The sequence below is a fragment of the Crinia signifera genome, chromosome 5 (assembly GCF_055691185.1).
Source record: "Crinia signifera chromosome 5, ASM5569118v1, whole genome shotgun sequence".
In the NCBI taxonomy this organism is placed as follows: domain Eukaryota; kingdom Metazoa; phylum Chordata; class Amphibia; order Anura; family Myobatrachidae; genus Crinia; species Crinia signifera.
The window spans coordinates 1839944-1863944 of NC_139221.1; the positions used below are offsets into that span (position 1 = coordinate 1839944).

The 24001-nt window shown below is 48.7% G+C and overlaps 1 protein-coding gene across 2 annotated transcripts in view; it reads right to left on the reverse strand.

Annotated features, from left to right (window-relative positions):
- LOC146079850 (uncharacterized) overlaps positions 1-24001 on the reverse strand; it is a 68465-nt gene that overhangs the window by 36784 nt on the left and 7680 nt on the right. The window contains exon 1 of one of the 2 annotated variants that reach the window (XM_083186503.1): positions 54-254. The exons of the other annotated variant lie outside the window; for it this stretch is intronic. Coding sequence (XP_083042629.1) covers positions 54-73 — 20 coding nt within the window. The 5' untranslated portion in view covers positions 74-254. Of the gene's footprint in view, positions 1-53; positions 255-24001 lie in introns of those variants that run through there. 2 annotated transcript variants of the gene reach the window in all.

The following is a 24001-nucleotide window of genomic DNA, read 5'->3' on the forward strand; positions in this document are numbered from 1 at the left end:
GTCATGGCAGGAGGATCTATTAGATAATAAAAACAATAACAATATCAACTTACCCCACTCTGCTCCTCTGCATCCTGACATCCCTCCTCTGACTCCAAGGCGGCCAAGTACGTGGGCTTGGAGTACTCCACCAGGCGGTTGTAAGCAGCCTCCCGCTTCTGTTTATTGCTGTAGTCAGGGGATGACGTCAGCCACAAACCCTCCTCCTCGCGGTAAAGGCTGATAAAGCCAAACAGGAAGTCCCGCGTTTCATGCGACATCTGCAGAATAAAAAATAAAAAAACAGATGTAAATATTGTTCATAAATAGTTTGTGTAAATAGTTGCATTTATTATACTGTTGATATTTAAAGTTTGTATTATAGTTGGTGTTGTAAAATAAAGTTTGTTTTGGAGTTAAAATTTGGTGGTGTTTATGATAATACATTACCGTGAGGGGTGCTGCAACAAATGGTGTTCACACGGGCAGTGGGGCAGTATAAAACAGTGTGTACATGAGCCTGCTGCAGCATAATGGTGGGCAATGGGGCTGTATAATGGTGGGAAGTGGGGCAGTGTAATGGTGGGAAGTGGGGGAGTGTAACGGTGGGAAGTGGGGGAGTGTAACGGTGGGAAGTGGGGGAGTGTAACGGTGGTAAGTGGGGGAGTGTAACGGTGGGAAGTGGGGCAGTGTAACGGTGGGCAGTGGGGCAGTATAATGGTGGGAAGTGGGGGAGTGTAACGGTGGGAAGTGGGGGAGTGTAACGGTGGGAAGAGGGGCAGTGTAACGGTGGGAAGTGGGGCAGTATAATGGTGGGAAGTGGGGGAGTGTAACGGTGGGAAGTGGGGGAGTGTAACGGTGGGAAGTGGGGCAGTGTAACGGTGGGAAGTGGGGCAGTATAATGGTGGGAAGTGGGGCAGTATAATGGTGGGAAGTGGGGCAGTATAATGGTGGGAAGTGGGGGAGTATAATGGTGGGAAGTGGGGCAGTATAACGGTGGGAAGTGGGGCAGTATAATGGTGGGAAGTGGGGGAGTATAATGGTGGGAAGTGGGGGAGTGTAACGGTGGGAAGTGGGGCAGTATAACTGTGGGCAGTGGGGCAGTATAACGGTGGGAAGTGGGGCAGTATAACGGTGGGAAGTGGGGCAGTATAACGGTGGGCAGTGGGGCAGTATAACGGTGGGCAGTGGGGCAGTATAACGGTGGGAAGTGGGGCAGTATAATGGTGGGAAGTGGGGCAGTATAATGGTGGGAAGTGGGGCAGTGTAACGGTGGGAAGTGGGGCAGTATAATGGTGGGCAGTGGGGCTGTATAATGGTGGGCAGTGGGGCTGTATAATGGTGGGAAGTGGGGGAGTATAATGGTGGGAAGTGGGGGAGTATAATGGTGGGAAGTGGGGCTGTATAATGGTGGGAAGAGGGGCAGTGTAACGGTGGGAAGTGGGGCAGTATAACGGTGGGCAGTGGGGCAGTATAACGGTGGGAAGTGGGGCAGTATAACGGTGGGAAGTGGGGCAGTATAACGGTGGGAAGTGGGGCAGAATAACGGTGGGATGTGGGGGAGTATAACGGTGGGAAGTGGGGCAGTGTAATGGTGGGAAGAGGGGCAGTGAAATGGTGGGAAGTGGGGCAGAATAACGGTGGGAAGTGGGGGAGTATAACGGAGGGAAGTGGGGCAGTGTAATGGTGGGAAGAGGGGCAGTGTAATGGTGGGAAGTAGGGCAGTGAAATGGTGGGAAGTGGGGCAGTGTAATGGTGGGAAGTGGGGCAGTGTAATGGTGGGAAGAGGGGCAGTGTAATGGTGGGAAGTGGGGCAGTATAATGGTGGGAAGTGTAATGGTGGGAAGTGGGGCAGTATAATGGTGGGAAGTGGGCCAGTATAATGGTGGGAAGTGGGGCAGTGTAATGGTGGGCAGTGGGGCAGTATAATGGTGGGCAGTGGGGCAGTATAATGGTGGGTAGTGGGGCAGTATAATGGTGGGTAGTGGGGCAGTATAATCGTGGGCAGTGGGGCAGTATAATGGTGGGCAGTGGGCCAGTATAATGGTGGGAAGTGGGGCAGTGTAATGGTGGGCAGTGGGGCAGTATAATGGTGGGCAGTGGGGCAGTATAATCGTGGGCAGTGGGGCAGTATAATGGTGGGCAGTGGGGCAGTATAATGGTGGGAAGTGGGGCAGTATAATGGTGGGCAGTGGGCCAGTATAATGGTGGGAAGTGGGGCAGTATACTGGAAGGAAGTGGGCCAGTATAATGGTGGGCAGTGGGCCAGTATAATGGTGGGAAGTGGGGCAGTATAATGGTGGGCAGTATAATGGTGGGAAGTGGGGAAGTATAATGGTGGGCAGTGGGGCAGTATAATGGTGGGCAGTGGGGCAGTATAATGGTGGGCAGTATAATGGTGGGAAGTGGGGAAGCATAATGGTGGGCAGTGGGGCAGTATAATGGTGGGCAGTATAATGGTGGGAAGTGGGAAAGTATAATGGTGGGCAGTGGGGCAGTACAATGGTGGGCAGTGGGGCAGTATAATGGTGGGAAGTGGGGCAGTATAATGGTGGGAAGTGGGGAAGTATAATGGTGGGCAGTATAATGGTGGGCAGTATAATGGTGGGCAGTGGGGCAGTATAATGGTGGGAACTGGGGCAGTATAATGGTGGGCAATGGGGCAGTATAATGGTGGGAACTGGGGCAGTATAATGGTGGGCAATGGGGCAGTATAATGGTGGGCAATGGGGCATTATAATGGTGGGAAATGGGGCAGTATAATGGTGGGCAGTGGGACACTATAATGGTGGTAAGTAGGCCATATAATGGTGGGCAATGGGGCAGTATAATGGTGGGCAGTGGGGCAGTATAATGGTGGGAAGTGGGGCAGTATAATGGTGGGCAGTATAATGGTGGGCAGTGGGGCAGTATAATGGTGGGCAGTGGGGCAGTATAATGGTGGGAAGTGGGGCAGTATAATGGTGGGCAGTATAATGGTGGGCAGTGGGGCAGTATAATGGTGGGCAGTGGGGCAGTATAATGCTGGGAAGTGGGGCAGTATAATGGTGGGCAGTATAATGGTGGGAAGTATAATGGTGAGCAGTATAATGGTGGGAAGTGGGGCAGTATAATGGTGAGCAGTGGGGCACTATAATGGTGAGCAGTGGGGCAGTATAACTGTGGGAAGTGGGGCAGTATAATGGTGGGAAGTGGGGCAGCATAATGGTGGGCAGTATAATGGTGGGCAGTATAATGGTGGGAAGTGGGGCAGTATAATGGTGGGCAGTGGGGCAGTATAATGGTGGGCAGTGGGGCAGTATAATGGTGGGAAATGGGGCAGTATAATGGTGGGCAGTGGGACACTATAATGGTGGGAAGTGGGGCAGTATAACGGTGGGAAGTGGGGCAGTATAATGGTGGGAACTGGGGCAGTATAATGGTGGGCAATGGGGCAGTATAATGGTGGGCAATGGGGCAGTATAATGGTGGGAAATGGGGCAGTATAATGGTGGGCAGTGGGACACTATAATGGTGGGAAGTAGGCCATATAATGGTGGGCAATGGGGCAGTATAATGGTGGGAAGTGGGGCAGTATAACGGTGGGAAGTGGGGCAGTATAATGGTGGGAAGTGGGGCAGTATAATCATGGGCAGTGGGGCAGTATAATGGTGGGAAGTGGGGCAGTATAACGGTGGGAAGTGGGGCAGTATAATGGTGGGCAATGGGGCAGTATAATGGTGGGCAGTGGGGCAGTATAATCATGGGCAGTGGGGCAGTATAATCATGGGCAGTGGGGCAGTATAATGGTGAGCAGTGGGGCAGTATAACGGTGGGAAGTGGGGCAGTATAATGGTGGGAAGTGGGGCAGTATAATGGTGGGCAGTGGGGCAGTATAATGGTGGGAAGTGGGGCAGTATAATGGTGGGCAGTGGGGCAGTATAATGGTGGGCAGTGGGGCAGTATAATGGTGGGAAGTGGGGCAGTATAATGGTGGGCAGTGGGGCAGTGTAATGGTGGGAAGTGGGGCAGTATAATGGTGGGCAGTGGGGCAGTATAATGGTGGGAAGTGGGGCAGTATAATGGTGGGAAGTGGGGCAGTATAATGGTGGGCAGTATAATGGTGGGCAGTGGGGCAGTATAATGGTGGGCAGTGGGGCAGTATAATGGTGGGCAGTGGGGCAGTATAATGGTGGGCAGTGGGGCAGTATAATGGTGGGCAGTGGGGCAGTATAATGGTGGGCAGTATAATGGTGGGCAGTATAATGGTGGGCAGTGGGGCAGTATAATGGTGGGAAGTGGGGCAGTATAATGGTGGGCAGTATAATGGTGGGAAGTGGGGCAGTATAATGGTGGGAAGTGGGGCAGTATAATGGTGGGCAGTGGGGCAGTATAATGGTGGGAAGTGGGGCAGTATAATGGTGGGAAGTGGGGCAGTATAATGGTGGGAAGTGGGGCAGTATAATGGTGGGCAGTGGGGCAGTATAATGGTGGGCAGTATAATGGTGGGCAGTGGGGCAGTATAATGGTGGGCAGTGGGGCAGTATAATAGTGGGAAGTGGGGCAGTATAATGGTGGGCAGTATAATGGTGGGAAGTGGGGCAGTATAATGGTGGGCAGTATAATGGTGGGAAGTGGGGCAGTATAATGGTGGGAAGTGGGGCAGTATAATGGTGGGCAGTATAATGGTGGGCAGTGGGGCAGTATAATGGTGGGCAGTGGGGCAGTATAATGGTGGGCAGAGGGGCAGTATAATAGTGGGAAGTGGGGCAGTATAATGGTGGGAAGTGGGGCAGTATAATGGTGGGCAGTATAATGGTGGGCAGTGGGGCAGTATAATGGTGTGCACATATGCCTGAGAGGCCTGTATTTGCAGTGGTGCAGCATGAAGTATACAGTATATAAAGTGGGCAGTGTTGTTTATAAAGTAACAGAAACATTTGTGGTCCATGGTGTAGCCGGCCTACCTTTTCCCCAGCAGCGTGCATCCAGTCTCCTCTCCAGTCCTGTGCACTGAGGGTGGAAGGGAAGTGACCAGAACTCTTCAAGAAAAACCGCATGCGCACAAAACAGCGTTCGACCGCATGTACAATTGGAGAAATATTATGTGCAGCACATAAGATCGTGAGACGCGACATTCGAGTGGCATGCCCGCACATCGCGTCGAATGGCAGACATTTTGTGCATACAAATCATTCATTACTCGGCCAGATGAGGTCGAAATCGAAGGATTGCATGCGATATCTCACAAGTGTGTGGGCAGCATTATTCTTTTGTTTAAGCTTCTTAGGTCCACAATGGTCCTGATCCCTCCTGAAGCTTTGGCACAATGAATAGACGAGAATAAAACCCCTTCTTTTCCTCGTTCTACTGCCCCAGAGCGGATTACGTCGCTCGGACTCTTTACTAGGGTCAAGATTTCCATATCTAGATTTAGCGGTCTTGATTCAACAAACTTGTCTATCCTTGGCGTGCTGAGAAAATCGAAATGATATCCCTCGGAAATTATATTCAAGACCCACTTGTCCTGAACATTTATTATCCATAGTTCCGCAAACCTGGAGATTGTTCCCGCGACTTGCTGAAAGTAAGATCTGGAAGTGTTAGGAAAGAACCTTGTAGGGCGACCGGGTGTATACGACCTGGCCTGCTGGAACCGCTGCCTGCTGGAACCGCTGCCTGCTGGAACCGCTGCCTGAAGGAATTCTCCATGTATCTACCACCTCTATCTTGTGGTAATCTCATGAATTAAGGAATCTAATTTACTTCCAAATAAAAACGATCCTTCCTAAGGTAAATGTGTCCAATGAGAATGTGCTGCCCGTGACCTGAGCCATAAGGCTCTTCTAGCCAGGATACCAGGGGTTAAAGACGTCTAACGATGCCTCACACATATACAATAGCAGTTTGGGTTTTCTGCAGCGAGCACCATAACCCGGGAGCTCTACCCACCGAGGTGACCGCAAGTTACTGAACTAGGGGTATGCAGTTAAACGCACTCCCCATAGGATCCCTGAGAGCCGCACCGCCCTCTAGGGGAAAAGTGGTTATTTCAGCTACTGCTGCATCAATTTGGGGAATTTCACACCATTTAGGAAGCTCTGCATCACAAATTGGGTCCATATGTTCCACTCTTCTCATATTACCAATATTCGTATCCACACCTCGCCACTCCTTCTGCAGGATATCCCTTTATGGACCTATCCTCAAAGAGAGAATCCTGGTCCACTTTAGATGGATCCTTAGGATTCATAGATATCCATATGAACCATCCTGCTGTCTTCAACCACTTCCCTGACTCGGCACTAGACAGACCTGGAGCTTTATCATCTGATACATAATCAGGCAATTCACCATAATCCAAGTCCAGACTGGCCGGAGACCTTGACCGCTGAATTGCTCTTCATCCACTCCACACGCTGTGCCCACTAGTGTACCAGAGGCTGCACTAGAATCCGGAACATAGACTCTTCCACAGTTCCGGAAAACACTTCATCACAAGCTGGACACATTTCAGAAATATTCCTCTTCTTAGAACCAGAATATACACTAGAAGAATAGAAACTCTCGCTAAAGGACCGAACAACTAATAAAAACAGGCCTCTGTGAGGGCTAACCTCCATGTGGAGAGCACCGGTATTTGTGGAAAGGGATCTTCCATGTCTGGACATCCACAACATTGGGGCGTTTTATACAGGACACCAGAACCTGACTTCCGGCGCCAGTGCGCATGTCAGGAAGCTCAGACGCTGAATCCGGAAAGGCGGAAGTGCTCACTGCAACGCACTTCCAACAAATAGAACAGACAAGCGGCTCCAGCACCTGGCGTCATCCATGCGTGCCCGTCCAACAGCGCACACACTCTCCCAGTGTGCTGCACTCACCGCCATGCAAGCTGAATGCGGCACCTGCCGGGACTCCACCGCTTCACAGCCTAGAACGGCGCTCCAAGCATTCAGCCACCAGCTTAGGAGCGGCACCGCCCCCCTCTCTCAACCCAATAACAGTAGCCAAACCGGACCACTGTTAATAGAACAAAAATAAAATAACATATACCTTACTAGCCTGCCTACTAACAGAAAGGAGACCGGAATACAGGGGGATGTGGGGAGGAGGGAGCTTATGTAGGAGAGGTGGGCGGATCCTAAGAGAAACTGCCTGCCTATCAGAGTGGAGCCCCGTTATGTGAGGGCTGCCATGAAGGAAGAAGAAGAAATGCTTTTACTTACACACAAAGCCATAAACCAAACTACACCAACATACATCTCTTCTCTTATCTCAAAATATCATCCAACACAACCTCTACGCTCCTCACAAGATCTGCGTCTCTCATCCACACTCATTACTCGCTCCCATTCCCGACTGCAGGACTTTCTTCGGGCTGCACCCACTCTGTGGAATGCCCTCCCAAGCACAATAAGACTCCTCCAGTCTCCAAACCTATAAGCGTTCCCTAAAAACTCACATCTTCAGGCAGCTTATCATATTCCAGAACCAGTCATAGAACCTTCATATACAGTACCGTTCCTATCTAATCACATCCCCACTGTACAGACCACACATATCCTCTGTCCTATCCAATCACATCCCCACTGTACAGACCACACATATCCTCTGTCCTATCCAATCACATCCCCACTGTACAGACCACACATATCCTCTCCTATCCAATCACATCCCCACTGTACAGACCACACATATCCTCTCCTATCCAATCACATCCCCACTGTACAGACCACACATATCCTCTCCTATCCAATCACATCCCACCTGTACAGACCACACATATCCTCTGTCCTATCCAATCACATCCCCAATGTACAGGCCACACATATCCTCTCCTATCCAATCACATCCCCACTGTACAGACCACACATATCCTCTCCTATCCAATCACATCCCCACTGTACAGGTCACACATATCCTCTGTCCTATCCAATCACATCCGCACTGTACAGACCACACATATCCTCTGTCCTATCCAATCACATCCCCACTGTACAGGCCACACATATCCTCTCCTATCCAATCACATCCCCACTGTACAGACCACACATATCCTCTCCTATCCAATCACATCCCCACTGTACAGGCCACACATATCCTCTGTCCTATCCAATCACATCCCCACTGTACAGGCCACACATATCCTCTCCTATCCAATCACATCCCCACTGTACAGACCACACATATCCTCTCCTATCCAATCACATCCCCACTGTACAGACCACACATATCCTCTGTCCTATCCAATCACATCCCCACTGTACAGACCACACATATCCTCTGTCCTATCCAATCACATCGGCACTGTACAGACCACACATATCCTCTCCTATCCAATCACATCCCCACTGTACAGACCACACATATCCTCTCCTATCCAATCACATCCCCACTGTACAGGCCACACATATCCTCTGTCCTATCCAATCACATCCCCACTGTACAGGCCACACATATCCTCTCCTATCCAAATCACATCCCCACTGTACAGACCACACATATCCTCTGTCCTATCCAATCACATCGCCACTGTACAGGCCACACATATCCTCTGTCCTATCCAATCACATCCCCACTGTACAGACCACACATATCCTCTCCTATCCAATCACATCCCCACTGTATAGACCACATATATCCTCTGTCCTTTCCAATCACATCGGCACTGTACAGACCACACATATCCTCTCCTATCCAATCACATCCCCACTGTACAGACCACACATATCCTCTCCTATCCAATCACATCCCCACTGTACAGGCCACACATATCCTCTGTCCTATCCAATCACATCCCCACTGTACAGGCCACACATATCCTCTGTCCTATCCAATCACATCCCCACTGTATAGACCACATATATCCTCTGTCCTATCCAATCACATCGGCACTGTACAGACCACACATATCCTCTCCTATCCAATCACATCCCCACTGTACAGACCACACATATCCTCTGTCCTATCCAATCACATCCCCACTGTACAGACCACACATATCCTCTGTCCTATCCAATCACATCCCCACTGTACAGACCACACATATCCTCTCCTATCCAATCACATCCCCACTGTACAGACCACACATATCCTCTCCTATCCAATCACATCCCCACTGTACAGACCACACATATCCTCTCCTATCCAATCACATCCCCACTGTACAGGCCACACATATCCTCTGTCCTATCCAATCACATCCCCACTGTACAGACCACACATATCATCTGTCCTATCCAATCACATCCCCACTGTACAGACCACACATATCCTCTCCTATCCAATCGCATCCTCACTGTACAGGCCACACATATCCTCTGTCCTATCCAATCACATCGGCACTGTACAGGCCACACATATCCTCTGTCCTATTCAATCACATCCCCACTGTACAGTCCGCACATATCCTCTATCCTATCCAATCACATCCCCACTGTACAGACCACACATATCCTCTGTCCTATCCAATCACATCCCCACTGTACAGACCACACATATCCTCTCCTATCCAATCACATCTCCACTGTACAGACCACACATATCCTCTCCTATCCAATCACATCCCCACTGTACAGACCACACATATCCTCTGTCCTATCCAATCACATCCCACTGTACAGACCACACATATCCTCTCCTATCCAATCACATCCCCACTGTACAGACCACACATATCCTCTGTCCTATCCAATCACATCCCCACTGTACAGACCACACATATCCTCTGTCCTATCCAATCACATCCCTACTGTACAGACCACACACATCCTCTCCTATCCAATCACATCCCCACTGTACAGACCACACATATCCTCTGTCCTATCCAATCACATCCCCACTGTACAGACCACACATATCCTCTGTCCTATCCAATCACATCCCCACTGTACAGGTCACACATATCCTCTCCTATCTAATCACATCCCCACTGTACAGACCACACATATCCTCTCCTATCCAATCACATCCCCACTGTACAGACCACACATATCCTCTCCTATCCAATCACATCCCAACTGTACAGACCACACATATCCTCTCCTATCCAATCACATTCCCACTGTACAGGCCACACATATCCTCTGTCCTATCCAATCACATCCCCACTGTACAGTCCACACATATCCTCTCCTATCCAATCACATCCCACTGTACAGGCCACACATATCCTCTCCTATCCAATCACATCCCCACTGTACAGACCACACATATCCTCTGTCCTATCCAATCACATCAGCACTGTACAGGCCACACATATCCTCTGTCCTATCCAATCACATCCCCACTGTACAGTCCACACATATCCTCTCCTATCCAATCACATCCCCACTGTACAGGCCACACATATCCTCTCCTATCTAATCACATCCCCACTGTACAGACCACACATATCCTCTGTCCTATCCAATCACATCCCCACTGTACAGGCCACACATATCCTTTCCTATCCAATCACATCCACACTGTACAGACCACACATATCCTCTCCTATCCAATCACATCCCCACTGTACAGTCCACACATATCCTCTCCTATCCAATCACATCCCCACTGTACAGGCCACACATATCCTCTCCTACCCAATCACATCCCCACTGTACAGGCCACACATACCCTCTGTCCTATCCAATCACATCCCCACTGTACAGGCCACACATATCCTCTCCTATCCAATCACATCCCCACTGTACAGACCACACATATCCTCTCCTATCCAATCACATCCCCACTGTACAGACCACACATATCCTCTGTCCTATCCAATCACATCCACCCTGTACAGACCACACATATCCTCTGTCCTATCTAATCACATCCGCACTGTACAGGCCACACACATATCCTCTCCTATCCAATCACATCCCCACTGTACAGGCCACACATATCCTCTGTCCTATCCAATCACATCCCCACTGTACAGACCACACATATCCTCTCCTATCCAATCACATCCCCACTGTACAGGCCACACATATCCTCTCCTATCCAATCACATCCCCACTGTACAGGCCACACATATCCTCTCCTATCCAATCACATCTCCACTGTACAGACCACACATATCCTCTGTCCTATCCAATCACATCCCCACTGTACAGACCACACATATCCTCTCCTATCCAATCACATCCCCACTGTACAGGCCACACATATCCTCTCCTATCCAATCACATCCCCACTGTACAGGCCACACATATCCTCTCCTATCCAATCACATCCCCACTGTACAGGCCATACATATCCTCTCCTATCCAATCACATCCCCACTGTACAGACCACACATATCCTCTGTCCTATCTAATCACATCCCCACTGTACAGACCACACATATCCTCTCCTATCCAATCACATCCCCACTGTACAGGTCACACATATCCTCTGTCCTATCTAATCACATCCCCACTGTACAGACCACACATATCCTCTCCTATCCAATCACATCCCCACTGTACAGACCACACATATCCTCTGTCCTATCCAATCACATCCCCACTGTACAGACCACACATATCCTCTGTCCTATCCAATCACATCCCCACTGTACAGACCACACATATCCTCTCCTATCCAATCACATCCCCACTGTACAGGCCACACATATCCTCTGTCCTATCCAATCACATCCCCACTGTACAGACCACACATATCCTCTGTCCTATCTAATCACATCCGCACTGTACAGGCCACACATATCCTCTGTCCTATCCAATCACATCCCCACTGTACAGACCACACATATCCTCTCCTATCCAATCACATCCCCACTGTACAGACCACAGATATCCTCTCCTATCCAATCACACCCCCACTGTACAGTCCACACATATCCTCTCCTATCCAATCACACCCCCACTGTACAGGCCACACATATCCTCTCCTATCCAATCACATCCCCACTGTACAGACCACACATATCCTCTGTCCTATCTAATCACATCCCCACTGTACAGGCCACACATATCCTCTGTCCTATCCATTCACATCCCCACTGTACAGGCCACACATATCCTCTGTCCTATCCAATCACATCCCCACTGTACAGACCACACATATCATCTGTCCTATCCAATCACATCCCAACTGTACAGTCCACACATATCCTCTCCTATCCAATCACATCCCCACTGTACAGGCCACACATATCCTCTCCTATCCAATCACATCCGCACTGTACAGACCACACATATCCTCTGTACTATCCAATCACATCCCCACTGTACAGTACACACATATCCTCTGTCCTATCCAATCACATCCCCACTGTACAGGCCACACATATCCTCTCCTATCCAATCACATCCCCACTGTACAGACCACACATATACTCTGTCCTATCCAATCACATCCACACTGTACAGCCCACACATCCTCTGTCCTATTCAATCACATCCGCACTGTACAGGCCACACATATCCTCTGTCCTATCCAATCACATCCCCACTGTACAGGCCACACCTATCCTCTGTCCTATCCAATCACATCCACACTGTACAGACCACACATATCCTCTCCTATCCAATCACATCCCCACTGTACAGACCACACATATCCTCTGTCCTATCCAATCACATCCCCACTGTACAGACCACACATATCCTCTGTCCTATCCAATCACATCCACACTGTACAGGCCACACATATCCTCTGTCCTATCCAATCACATCCCCACTGTACAGACCACACATATCCTCTGTCCTATCCAATCACATCCCCACTGTACAGACCACACATATCCTCTGTCCTATCCAATCACATCCCCACTGTACAGGCCACACATATCCTCTGTCCTATCCAATCACATCCCCACTGTACAGACCACACATATCCTCTGTCCTATCCAATCACATCCCCACTGTACAGACCACACATATCCTTTGTCCTATCCAATCACATCCCCACTGTACAGACCACACATATCCTCTGTCCTATCCAATCACATCCCCACTGTACAGACCACACATATCCTCTGTCCTATCCAATCACATCCCCACTGTACAGACCACACATATCCTTTGTCCTATCCAATCACATCCCCACTGTACAGACCACACATATCCTCTGTCCTATCCAATCACATCCCCACTGTACAGACCACACATATCCTCTCCTATCCAATCACATCCCCACTGTACAGACCACACATATCCTCTCCTATCCAATCACATCCCCACTGTACAGACCACACATATCCTCTGTCCTATCCAATCACATCCCCACTGTACAGACCACACATATCCTCTCCTATCCAATCACATCCCCACTGTACAGGCCACACCTATCCTCTGTCCTATCCAATCACATCCCCACTGTACAGACCACACCTATCCTCTGTCCTATCCAATCACATCCCCACTGTACAGACCACACATATCCTCTGTCCTATCCAATCACATCCCCACTGTACAGACCACACATATCCTCTGTCCTATCCAATCACATCCCCACTGTACAGACCACACACATATCCTCTGTCCTATCCAATCACATCCCCACTGTACAGGCCACACATATCCTCTGTCCTATCCAATCACATCCCCACTGTACAGACCACACATATCCTCTCCTATCCAATCACATCCCCACTGTACAGACCACACACATCCTCTGTCCTATCCAATCACATCCCCACTGTACAGACCACACATATCCTCTGTCCTATCCAATCACATCCCCACTGTACAGGCCACACATATCCTCTCCTATCCAATCACATCCCCACTGTACAGACCACACATATCCTCTCCTATCCAATCACATCCCCACTGTACAGACCACACATATCCTCTGTCCTATCCAATCACATCCCCACTGTACAGGCGGGATGCAGTTAAGATCCCGGCGGTCGGGATCCCGGCGTTCAGAATCCCGACGCCGGAATCCCGACCTCCGAAATCCCGACACTTTCTCCCTTCGGGGGTGTCCACGACACCCCTGGAGGGAGAATAAATTAGTGTGCCGAGCGTAGCGAGGCACCGGGCCCGCTGCGTGGCGAGCCCGCAAGGGGGGGCGATCCACGTCCCCCCCTTGTCGGGATTTCGGCGGTCGGGATTCCGGCGTCGGGATTCTGAACGCCGGGATCCCGACCGCCGGGATTCAATACTGAATCCGTACAGGCCACACATATCCTCTGTCCTATCCAATCACATCCCCGGTGTACAGGCCACACATATCCTCTGTCCTATCCAATCACATCCGCACTGTACAGTCCACACATATCCTCTGTCCTATCCAATCACATCCCCACTGTACAGACCACACATATCCTCTCCTATCCAATCACATCCCCACTGTACAGACCACACATATCCTCTCCTATCCAATCACATCCCCACTGTACAGACCACACATATCCTCTGTCCTATCCAATCACATCCCCACTGTACAGACCACACATATCCTCTCCTATCCAATCACATCCCCACTGTGCAGACCACACATATCCTCTCCTATCCAATCACATCCAAACTGTACAGGCCACACATATCCTCTCCTATCCAATCACATCCCCACTGTACAGTCCACACACATCCTCTGTCCTATCCAATCACATCCCCACTGAACAGGCCACACATATCCTCTGTCCTATCCAATCACTACCCACTGTACAGACCACACATATCCTCTGTCCTATCCAATCACATCCCCACTGTACAGACCACACATATCCTCTGTCCTATCCAATCACATCCCACTGTACAGACCACACATATCCTCTCCTATCCAATCACATCCCCACTGTACAGTCCACACACATCCTCTGTCCTATCCAATCACATCCCCACTGTACAGACCACACATATCCTCTCCTATCCAATCACATCCCCACTGTACAGACCACACATATCCTCTGTCCTATCCAATCACATCCCCACTGTACAGTCCACACATATCCTCTCCTATCCAATCACATCCCCACTGTACAGACCACACATATCCTCTGTCCTATCCAATCACATCCCCACTGTACAGACCACACATATCCTCTGTCCTATCCAATCACATCCCCACTGTACAGTCCACACATATCCTCTCCTATCCAATCACATCCCCACTGTACAGTACACACATATCCTCTGTCCTATCCAATCACATCCGCACTGTACAGGCCACACATATCCTCTCCTATCCAATCGCATCCGCACTGTACAGACCACACATATCCTCTGTCCTATCCAATCACATCCCCACTGTACAGACCACACATATCCTCTGTCCTATCCAATCACATCCCCACTGTACAGACCACACATATCCTCTGTCCTATCCAATCACATCCCCACTGTACAGTCCACACATATCCTCTCCTATCCAATCACATCCCCACTGTACAGTACACACATATCCTCTCCTATCCAATCACATCCCCACTGTACAGACCACACATATCCTCTCCTATCCAATCACATCCCCACTGTACAGACCACACATATCCTCTGTCCTATCCAATCACATCCCCACTGTACAGACCACACATATCCTCTGTCCTATCCAATCACATCCTCACTGTACAGGCCACACATATCCTCTGTCCTATCCAATCACATCCGCACTGTACAGACCACACATATCCTCTCCTATCCAATCACATCCCCACTGTACAGGCCACACATATCCTCTGTCCTATCCAATCACATCCCCACTGTACAGGCCACAGATATCCTCTCCTATCCAATCACATCCCCACTGTACAGTACACACATATCCTCTGTCCTATCCAATCACATCCGCACTGTACAGGCCACACATATCCTCTGTCCTATCCAATCACATCCCCACTGTACAGGCCACACATATCCTCTCCTATCCAATCACATCCCCACTGTACAGACCACACATATTCTCTGTCCTATCCAATCACATCCCCACTGTACAGGCCACACATATCCTCTGTCCTATCCAATCACATCCACACTGTACAGACCACACATATCCTCTCCTATCCAATCACATCCCCACTGTACAGTCCACACATATCCTCTGTCCTATCCAATCACATCCCCACTGTACAGGCCACACACATCCTCTGTCCTATCCAATCACATCCCCACTGTACAGTACACACATATCCTCTGTCCTATCCAATCACATCCACACTGTACAGACCACACATATCCTCTGTCCTATCCAATCACATCCCCACTGTACAGGCCACACATATCCTCTCCTATCCAATCACATCCAAACTGTACAGGCCACACATATTCTCTGTCCTATCCAATCACATCCCCACTGTACAGACCACACATATCCTCTGTCCTATCCAATCACATCCCCACTGTACAGGCCACACATATCCTCTGTCCTATCCAATCACATCCCCACTGTACAGGCCACACATATCCTCTCCTATCCAATCACATCCCCACTGTACAGACCACACATATCCTCTCCTATCCAATCACATCCACACTGTACAGACCACACATATCCTCTCCTATCCAATCACATCCCCACTGTACAGACCACACATATCCTCTCCTATCCAATCACATCCCCACTGTACAGGCCACACATATCCTCTGTCCTATCCAATCACACCCCCTCTGTACAGACCACACATATCCTCTGTCCTATCCAATCACATCCCCACTGTACAGGCCACACATATCCTCTGTCCTATCCAATCACATCCCCACTGTACAGACCACACATATCCTCTCCTATCCAATCACATCCCACTGTACAGACCACACATATCCTCTGTCCTATCCAATCACATCCCCACTGTACAGGCCACACATATCCTCTGTCCTATCCAATCACATCCCCACTGTACAGGCCACACATATCCTCTGTCCTATCCAATCACATCCCCACTGTACAGACCACACATATCCTCTCCTATCCAATCACATCCACACTGTACAGACCACACATATCCTCTCCTATCCAATCACATCCCCACTGTACAGACCACACATATCCTCTCCTATCCAATCACATCCCCACTGTACAGACCACACATATCCTCTGTCCTATCCAATCACATCCCCACTGTACAGACCACACATATCCTCTCCTATCCAATCACATCCCCACTGTACAGACCACACATATCCTCTGTCCTATCCAATCACATCCCCACTGTACAGGACACACATATCCTCTGTCCTATCCAATCACATCCCCACTGTACAGGCCACACATATCCTCTGTCCTATCCAATCACATCCCCACTGTACAGGCCACACATATCCTCTCCTATCCAATCACATCCCCACTGTACAGACCACACATATCCCATCCTATCCTATCCAATCACATCCCCACTGTACAGGCCACACATATCCTCTGTCCTATCCAATCACATCCCCACTGTACAGACCACACATATCCTCTCCTATCCAATCACATCCCCACTGTACAGACCACACATATCCTCTGTCCTATCCAATCACATCCCCACTGTACAGACCACACATATCCTCTGTCCTATCCAATCACATCCCCACTGTACAGACCACACATATCCTCTGTACTATCCAATCACATCCCCACTGTACAGTACACACATATCCTCTGTCCTATCCAATCACATCCCCACTGTACAGACCACACATATCCTCTGTCCTATCCAATCACATCCCCACTGTACAGACCACACCTATCCTCTGTCCTATCCAATCACATCCCCACTGTACAGTCCACACATATCCTCTCCTATCCAATCACATCCCACTGTACAGGCCACACATATCCTCTGTCCTATCCAATCACATCCCCACTGTACAGGCCACACATATCCTCTGTCCTATACAATCACATCCCCACTGTACAGGCCACACATATCCTCTCCTATCCAATCACATCCACACTGTACAGACCACACATATCCTCTGTCCTATCCAATCACATCCCCACTGTACAGACCACACATATCCTCTGTCCTATCCAATCACATCCCCACTGTACAGACCACACATATCCTCTGTCCTATCCAATCACATCCCCACTGTACAGACCACACATATCCTCTCCTATCCAATCACATCCCACTGTACAGGCCACACATATCCTCTGTCCTATCCAATCACATCCCCACTGTACAGTCCACACATATCCTCTCCTATCCAATCACATCCCACTGTACAGGCCACACATATCCTCTGTCCTATCCAATCACATCCCCACTGTACAGGCCACACATATCCTCTCCTATCCAATCACATCCCACTGTACAGGCCACACATATCCTCTGTCCTATCCAATCACATCCCCACTGTACAGTCCACACATATCCTCTCCTATCCAATCACATCCCACTGTACAGACCACACATATCCTCTCCTATCCAATCACATCCCACTGTACAGACCACACATATCCTCTGTCCTATCCAATCACATCCCCACTGTACAGGCCACACATATCCTCTGTCCTATCCAATCACATCCCCACTGTACAGACCACACACATCCTCTGTGTATGTATATATATATATATATATATATATATATATCTCAAAGAAAAGGAAGCACTCTCCATTATTATCCGTATTTTGAAGATATATAAACCATCTGTGGATTTTAATTAAGATGCATATAAGTCAATATAGATGATACTCAACGTTTAACGTTTCTGTCCTCAAGGGACCGTCGTCAGGAGTTCAGAGCAGCAGATTTAATCCAATGCCATCCACGCAGCAATTCCCACAGCAATTCCCACAGCAACGATCTGCTGCTGGCTTACAGCCATTTATACCACCTGTGTATGAATAAAGGGCACCGAACGGACTGAACTGTGCACTTCCGCGTCTCACGCTGACACACAAGTGACGTCATTTCCGACGTCCAGTGAGCCAGTAGCCGTCATTAGGAGCCGAGCGGCACACGATCATCACGATCCGGCAGGGACAAGTGTGTGGCATTATATTACGGCTACTGGCTCACTGGACGTCGGAAATGACGTCACTTGCGTGTCAGCGTGAGACGCGGAAGTGCACAGTTCAGTCCGTTCGGTGCCCTTTATTCATACACAGGTGGTATAAATGGCTGTAAGCCAGCAGCAGATCGTTGCTGTGGGAATTGCTGTGGGAATTGCTGTGTGGATGGCATTGGATTAAATCTGCTGCTCTGAACTCCTGACGACGGTCCCTTGAGGACAGAAACTTTAAGCGTTAAAATACATATATGCGTGTATGTATGAAGCATGTATATAAGTATTTTGACGAATTACACTGATTACTGGCACTTTTGTATCTTTCCTAGTGTGGTATCCTCTGCTGCCAGTACAGGCAGGTCACTTCCGGGTGAACCAGGAAGTGGGCATCGGCATAGGCGAGTCTAGGGGGTGGTCCGGGGGTCCACCGGACCACCCATTAATTCATTTTGTAGCTGAGGGATGGGGCTTTCCAACGAGCCCAGCCTCTCGTCTCTAGCCCCATGGGAACCGGAGATACGGCCAGGCAAACCTGGAACGTTTTCCCTATAGGATAACATGGGACCAGCTAATTCCGACCCCCACCCAGTTCAACGGCTGCCAGTTCCCCCTTCGGCATCACTGAAGCTCGAGGTTGATCCCAGTCGAACCCAAATCGCTGGGCTTTCAATCTGATACCAGGCTGGATCCATATGGGTTAATTGGTTCCAGGGAAATTGAGGTTAAACCATTTTTTTTCATTTCTTAAATGTAATTTCATGACTGTTTATGTTCTTTGATTGCAGATTTCTCTGGAACCAAACAGCCCAGTTTCACGGGACCAAAATCATTCGAAGCCAACTCAAAAGTCTTTCAATATGATACGTGTCTCATGTAAATGGGTCAGTTGGTTCCAAAGATATAGCTGGTTGGTTAAAGGGGGGTAGGGAGAGGGGAGTGGTTGTCTCTCTCCCTCACACCAGGAAATGCAGGGACTAGGCTGGTGTATAAGGGGTCAGCCTGGGAATGTCCCTGCATTATCCTGGGACCATATTCCCGGGTAAATCCCTGCATTTTCTGTTGTGAAAGGGGTATTATTTCAAATAGCCGTGACCTGCAGTGCTCTGAATACAGCCGGGCAGCCCCCTGTTCTCTGCCCAGCTGTCAATGACTGTCACCCCTGCAGTTTCCGCTCCAATTCTTCTCCCCGCTTTCACCTCAGCCCGCCCCCCTTTAATCATGTGGTGACGGCGCCCGGCGTGCTCCCTCGACGTCACGCACAACAAGGCTCACATCAAAATTTACAGTAAGTGGCACTTTTGGGGGCATTGCTTAAGGGACACTACAAGTTGCGGTATGTGGGGGTATTACGCATAATGTGTGGCTTAATGTGTAAGGGGCATTACGGTGGGCAGCATCATGTGTAAGGGGCATTATGTGTGCAGCATCATGTGTAAGGGGCATTATGTGTGCAGCATCATGTGTAATGGGTACTATGGTGCGCGGCATCATGTGTAATGGGTACTATGGTGCGCGGCATCATGTGTAATGGGTACTATGGTGTTCGGCATCATGTGTAATGGGTACTATGGTGTGCGGCATCATGTGTAATGGGTACTATGGTGTGCGGCATCATGTGTAATGGGTACTATGGTGTGCGGCATCATGTGTAATGGGTACTATGGTGTGCGGCATCATGTGTAATGGGTACTATGGTGTGCGGCATCATGTGTAATGGGTACTATGGTGTGCCGCATCATGTGTAATGGGTACTATGGTGTGCCGCATCATGTGTAATGGGTACTATGGTGTGCGGCATCATGTGCAATGGGTACTATGGTGCGCAGCAACATGTGTAATGGGTACTATGGTGTGCGGTATCATGTGTAATGGGTACTATGGTGTGCGGCATCATGTGTAATGGGTACTATGGTGAGCGGCATCATGTGTAATGGGTACTATGGTGTGCGGCATCATGTGTAATGGGTACTATGGTGCGCGGCATTATGTGTAATGGGTACTATGGTGTGCGGCATCATGTGTAATGGGTACTATGGTGTGCGGCATCATGTGTAATGAGTACTATGGTGTGCAGCATCATGTGTAATGGGTACTATGGTGTGCAGCATCGTGTGTAATGGGTACTATGGTGCGCGGCATCATGTGTAATGGGTACTGTGGTGTGTGGCATCATGTGTAATGGGTACTTTGGTGTGTGGCATCATGTGTAATGGGTACTATGGTGTGCGGCATTATGTGTAATGGGTACTATGGTGCCATCAAGCAAGAACCCCCTAGCAATGAGCACGTAGGTAAGCAGCACTTATGTGGCAAATATGTAATGGGCATTACGTTTTGTTATATAGTATGTAATGGGCATCATGATGTGTGGCACAATGTGTAATGGGCATTATGGTGTGTGGCCTTATGTGTAATTGGCATTACGGCGTGTGGCTTTATGTGTAATGCGAATTACGGAGTTTGCTAAAATGTGTAATGGGCATTACGGTGTATGGTCTAACGTGTAATACCACACCCCTTTTTGTGATGCCACGCCCCCTTCTCATGATGCCACGCCCCCTTTTTGATCTGGGACCACCCATTACCATAATTCTAGATTCGCTTATGGTCATCGGTCAGGAGGACGCTACATGGCGGGTCCCCTATATGTAAGTCACACTTTGTATTACAGAATTGTTTTTGCACTTTGTTGTGTTTTGGTCCTGACGAAAGGCGGATGCCCGAAATGGCATAAACCAGGAAACACCAGTAAAACTCACGTTTGGTATACAAGTCACAGAGTGACGCCTGTTATTTCCTGGTATATATATATCTATCAACAAAATCCCCAAAGATTGCGCTATTTAAAATGTACTCCTACGCGGTCGCTGCTGACACTATCCCCTACTAGTTGGGATAGACAACACCTCACTACACCAACAATAGTGTCCTCAGCGCCCTTACTTAATAATGTCCCTCAAACATTCCAATATATGAAAAAAAAACAATATTTTTTAAAATAATAACAATACAGTTGTAATAGTTCTTTTTGTGGGAAGTTTGTTCTCTTTTTATTTTCAGTACAATTGACCAATACCCAACGCGTTTCGTCTCGTTAGAGACTTCTTCAGGGGTTCATGATCTTAAAAATAAATAAACAGGGTGTATTAGGCCCTTCTGGGTCCACAAGCATGAATACCGAGAATTGAATAAGGACCGTGGTTGGGGTCCAAAAAAGGACACCTCACAAGATGATTGGTGTGATAGGAGCCTTCTTATAATATTAAAATGATAAGTTGCTTTATCTATTCCGATGTCATTGACATTCACAGTATATAGATTATGCTATGAACCTATTAGGGCAAAATTCTTCTCTTATCCCAATGTATTATTTCCAATAGTACAGGATTCAATTCCATGTGCCTGTGGGATCCAAACTGCAAGTCCCAATGAGCACACATCTCCCACAGGCACATGGAATTGAATCGTGTACTACTGGAAATAATACATTGGGATAAGCATATCTATATACTGTGAATGTCAATGACATAGATAAAGCAACTTATCATTTTAATATTATAAGAAGGCTCCTATCACACCAATCATCTTGTGAGGTGTCCTTTTTTGGACCCCAACCACGGTCCTTATTCAATTCTCGGTATTCATGCTTGTGGACCCAGAAGGGCCTAATACACCCTGTTTATTTATTTTTAAGATCATGAACCCCTGAAGAAGTCTCTAACGAGACGAAACGCGTTGGGTATTGGTCAATTGTACTGAAAATAAAAAGAGAAAAAACTTCTCACAAAAAGAACTATTACAACTGTATTGTTATTATTTTAAAAAATATTGTTTTTTTCATATATTGGAATGTTTGAGGGACATTATTAAGTAAGGGCGCTGAGGACACTATTGTTGGTGTATATATATATATCCATGGGACAATGTAGGGGGGTGTCTCAGAATAAGTATGCGGGGTCATTACATGTTACACCAGACATATATACCACCATGGTACAATGTAGGGGGGGGTGTCAGTAGCTGTCACGGTATACACATATACTGGTACAATGTGTGTGTGTGTGTGAGTGGGAGGTCTCAGAACGTGTATATGGGGCCATTAGCTGTTACAGCATATACCGCCATGGTACAATGTAGGGTGGGGGTCTCAGAACGTGTATATGGGGTCACTAGCTGTTACAGCATATACCGCCATGGTACAATGTAGGGTGGGGGTCTCAGAACGTGTATATGGGGTCACTAGCTGTTACAGCATATACCGCCATGGTACAATGTAGGGTGGGGGGTCTCAGAACGTGTATATGGGGTCACTAGCTGTTACAGCATATACCGCCATGGTACAATGTAGGGTGGGGGTCTCAGCACGTGTATATGGGGTCACTAGCTGTTACAGCATATACCGCCATGGTACAATGTAGGGTGGGGGTCTCAGCACGTGTATATGGGGTCACTAGCTGTTACAGCATATACCGCCATGGCACAATGTAGGGTGGGGGTCTCAGAACGTGTATATGGGGTCACTAGCTGTTATAGCATACACCGCCATGGTACAGTGTAGGGTGGGGGTCTCAGAACGTGTATATGGGGTCATTAGCTGTTACAGCATATACCGCCATGGTACAATGTAGGGTGGGGGTCTCAGAACGTGTATATGGGGTCATTAGCTGTTACAGCATATACCGCCATGGTACAATGTAGGGTGGAGGTCTCAGCACGTGTATATGGGGTCACTAGCTGTTACAGCATATACCGCCATGGTACAATGTAGGGTGGAGGTCTCAGAACGTGTATATGGGGCCATTAGCTGTTACAGCATATACCGCCATGGTACAATGTAGGGTGGGGGTCTCAGAACGTGTATATGGGGTCACTAGCTGTTACAGCATATACCGCCATGGTACAATGTAGGGTGGGGGTCTCAGAACGTGTATATGGAGTCACTAGCTGTTACAGCATATACCGCCATGGCACAATGTAGGGTGGGGGTCTCAGCACGTGTATATGGGGCCATTAGCTGTTACAGCATATACCGCCATGGTACAATGTAGGGTGGGGGTCTCAGAACGTGTATATGGGGCCATGAGCTGTTACAGCATATACCGCCATGGTACAATGTAGGGTGGGGGTCTCAGAACGTGTATATGGGGTCACTAGCTGT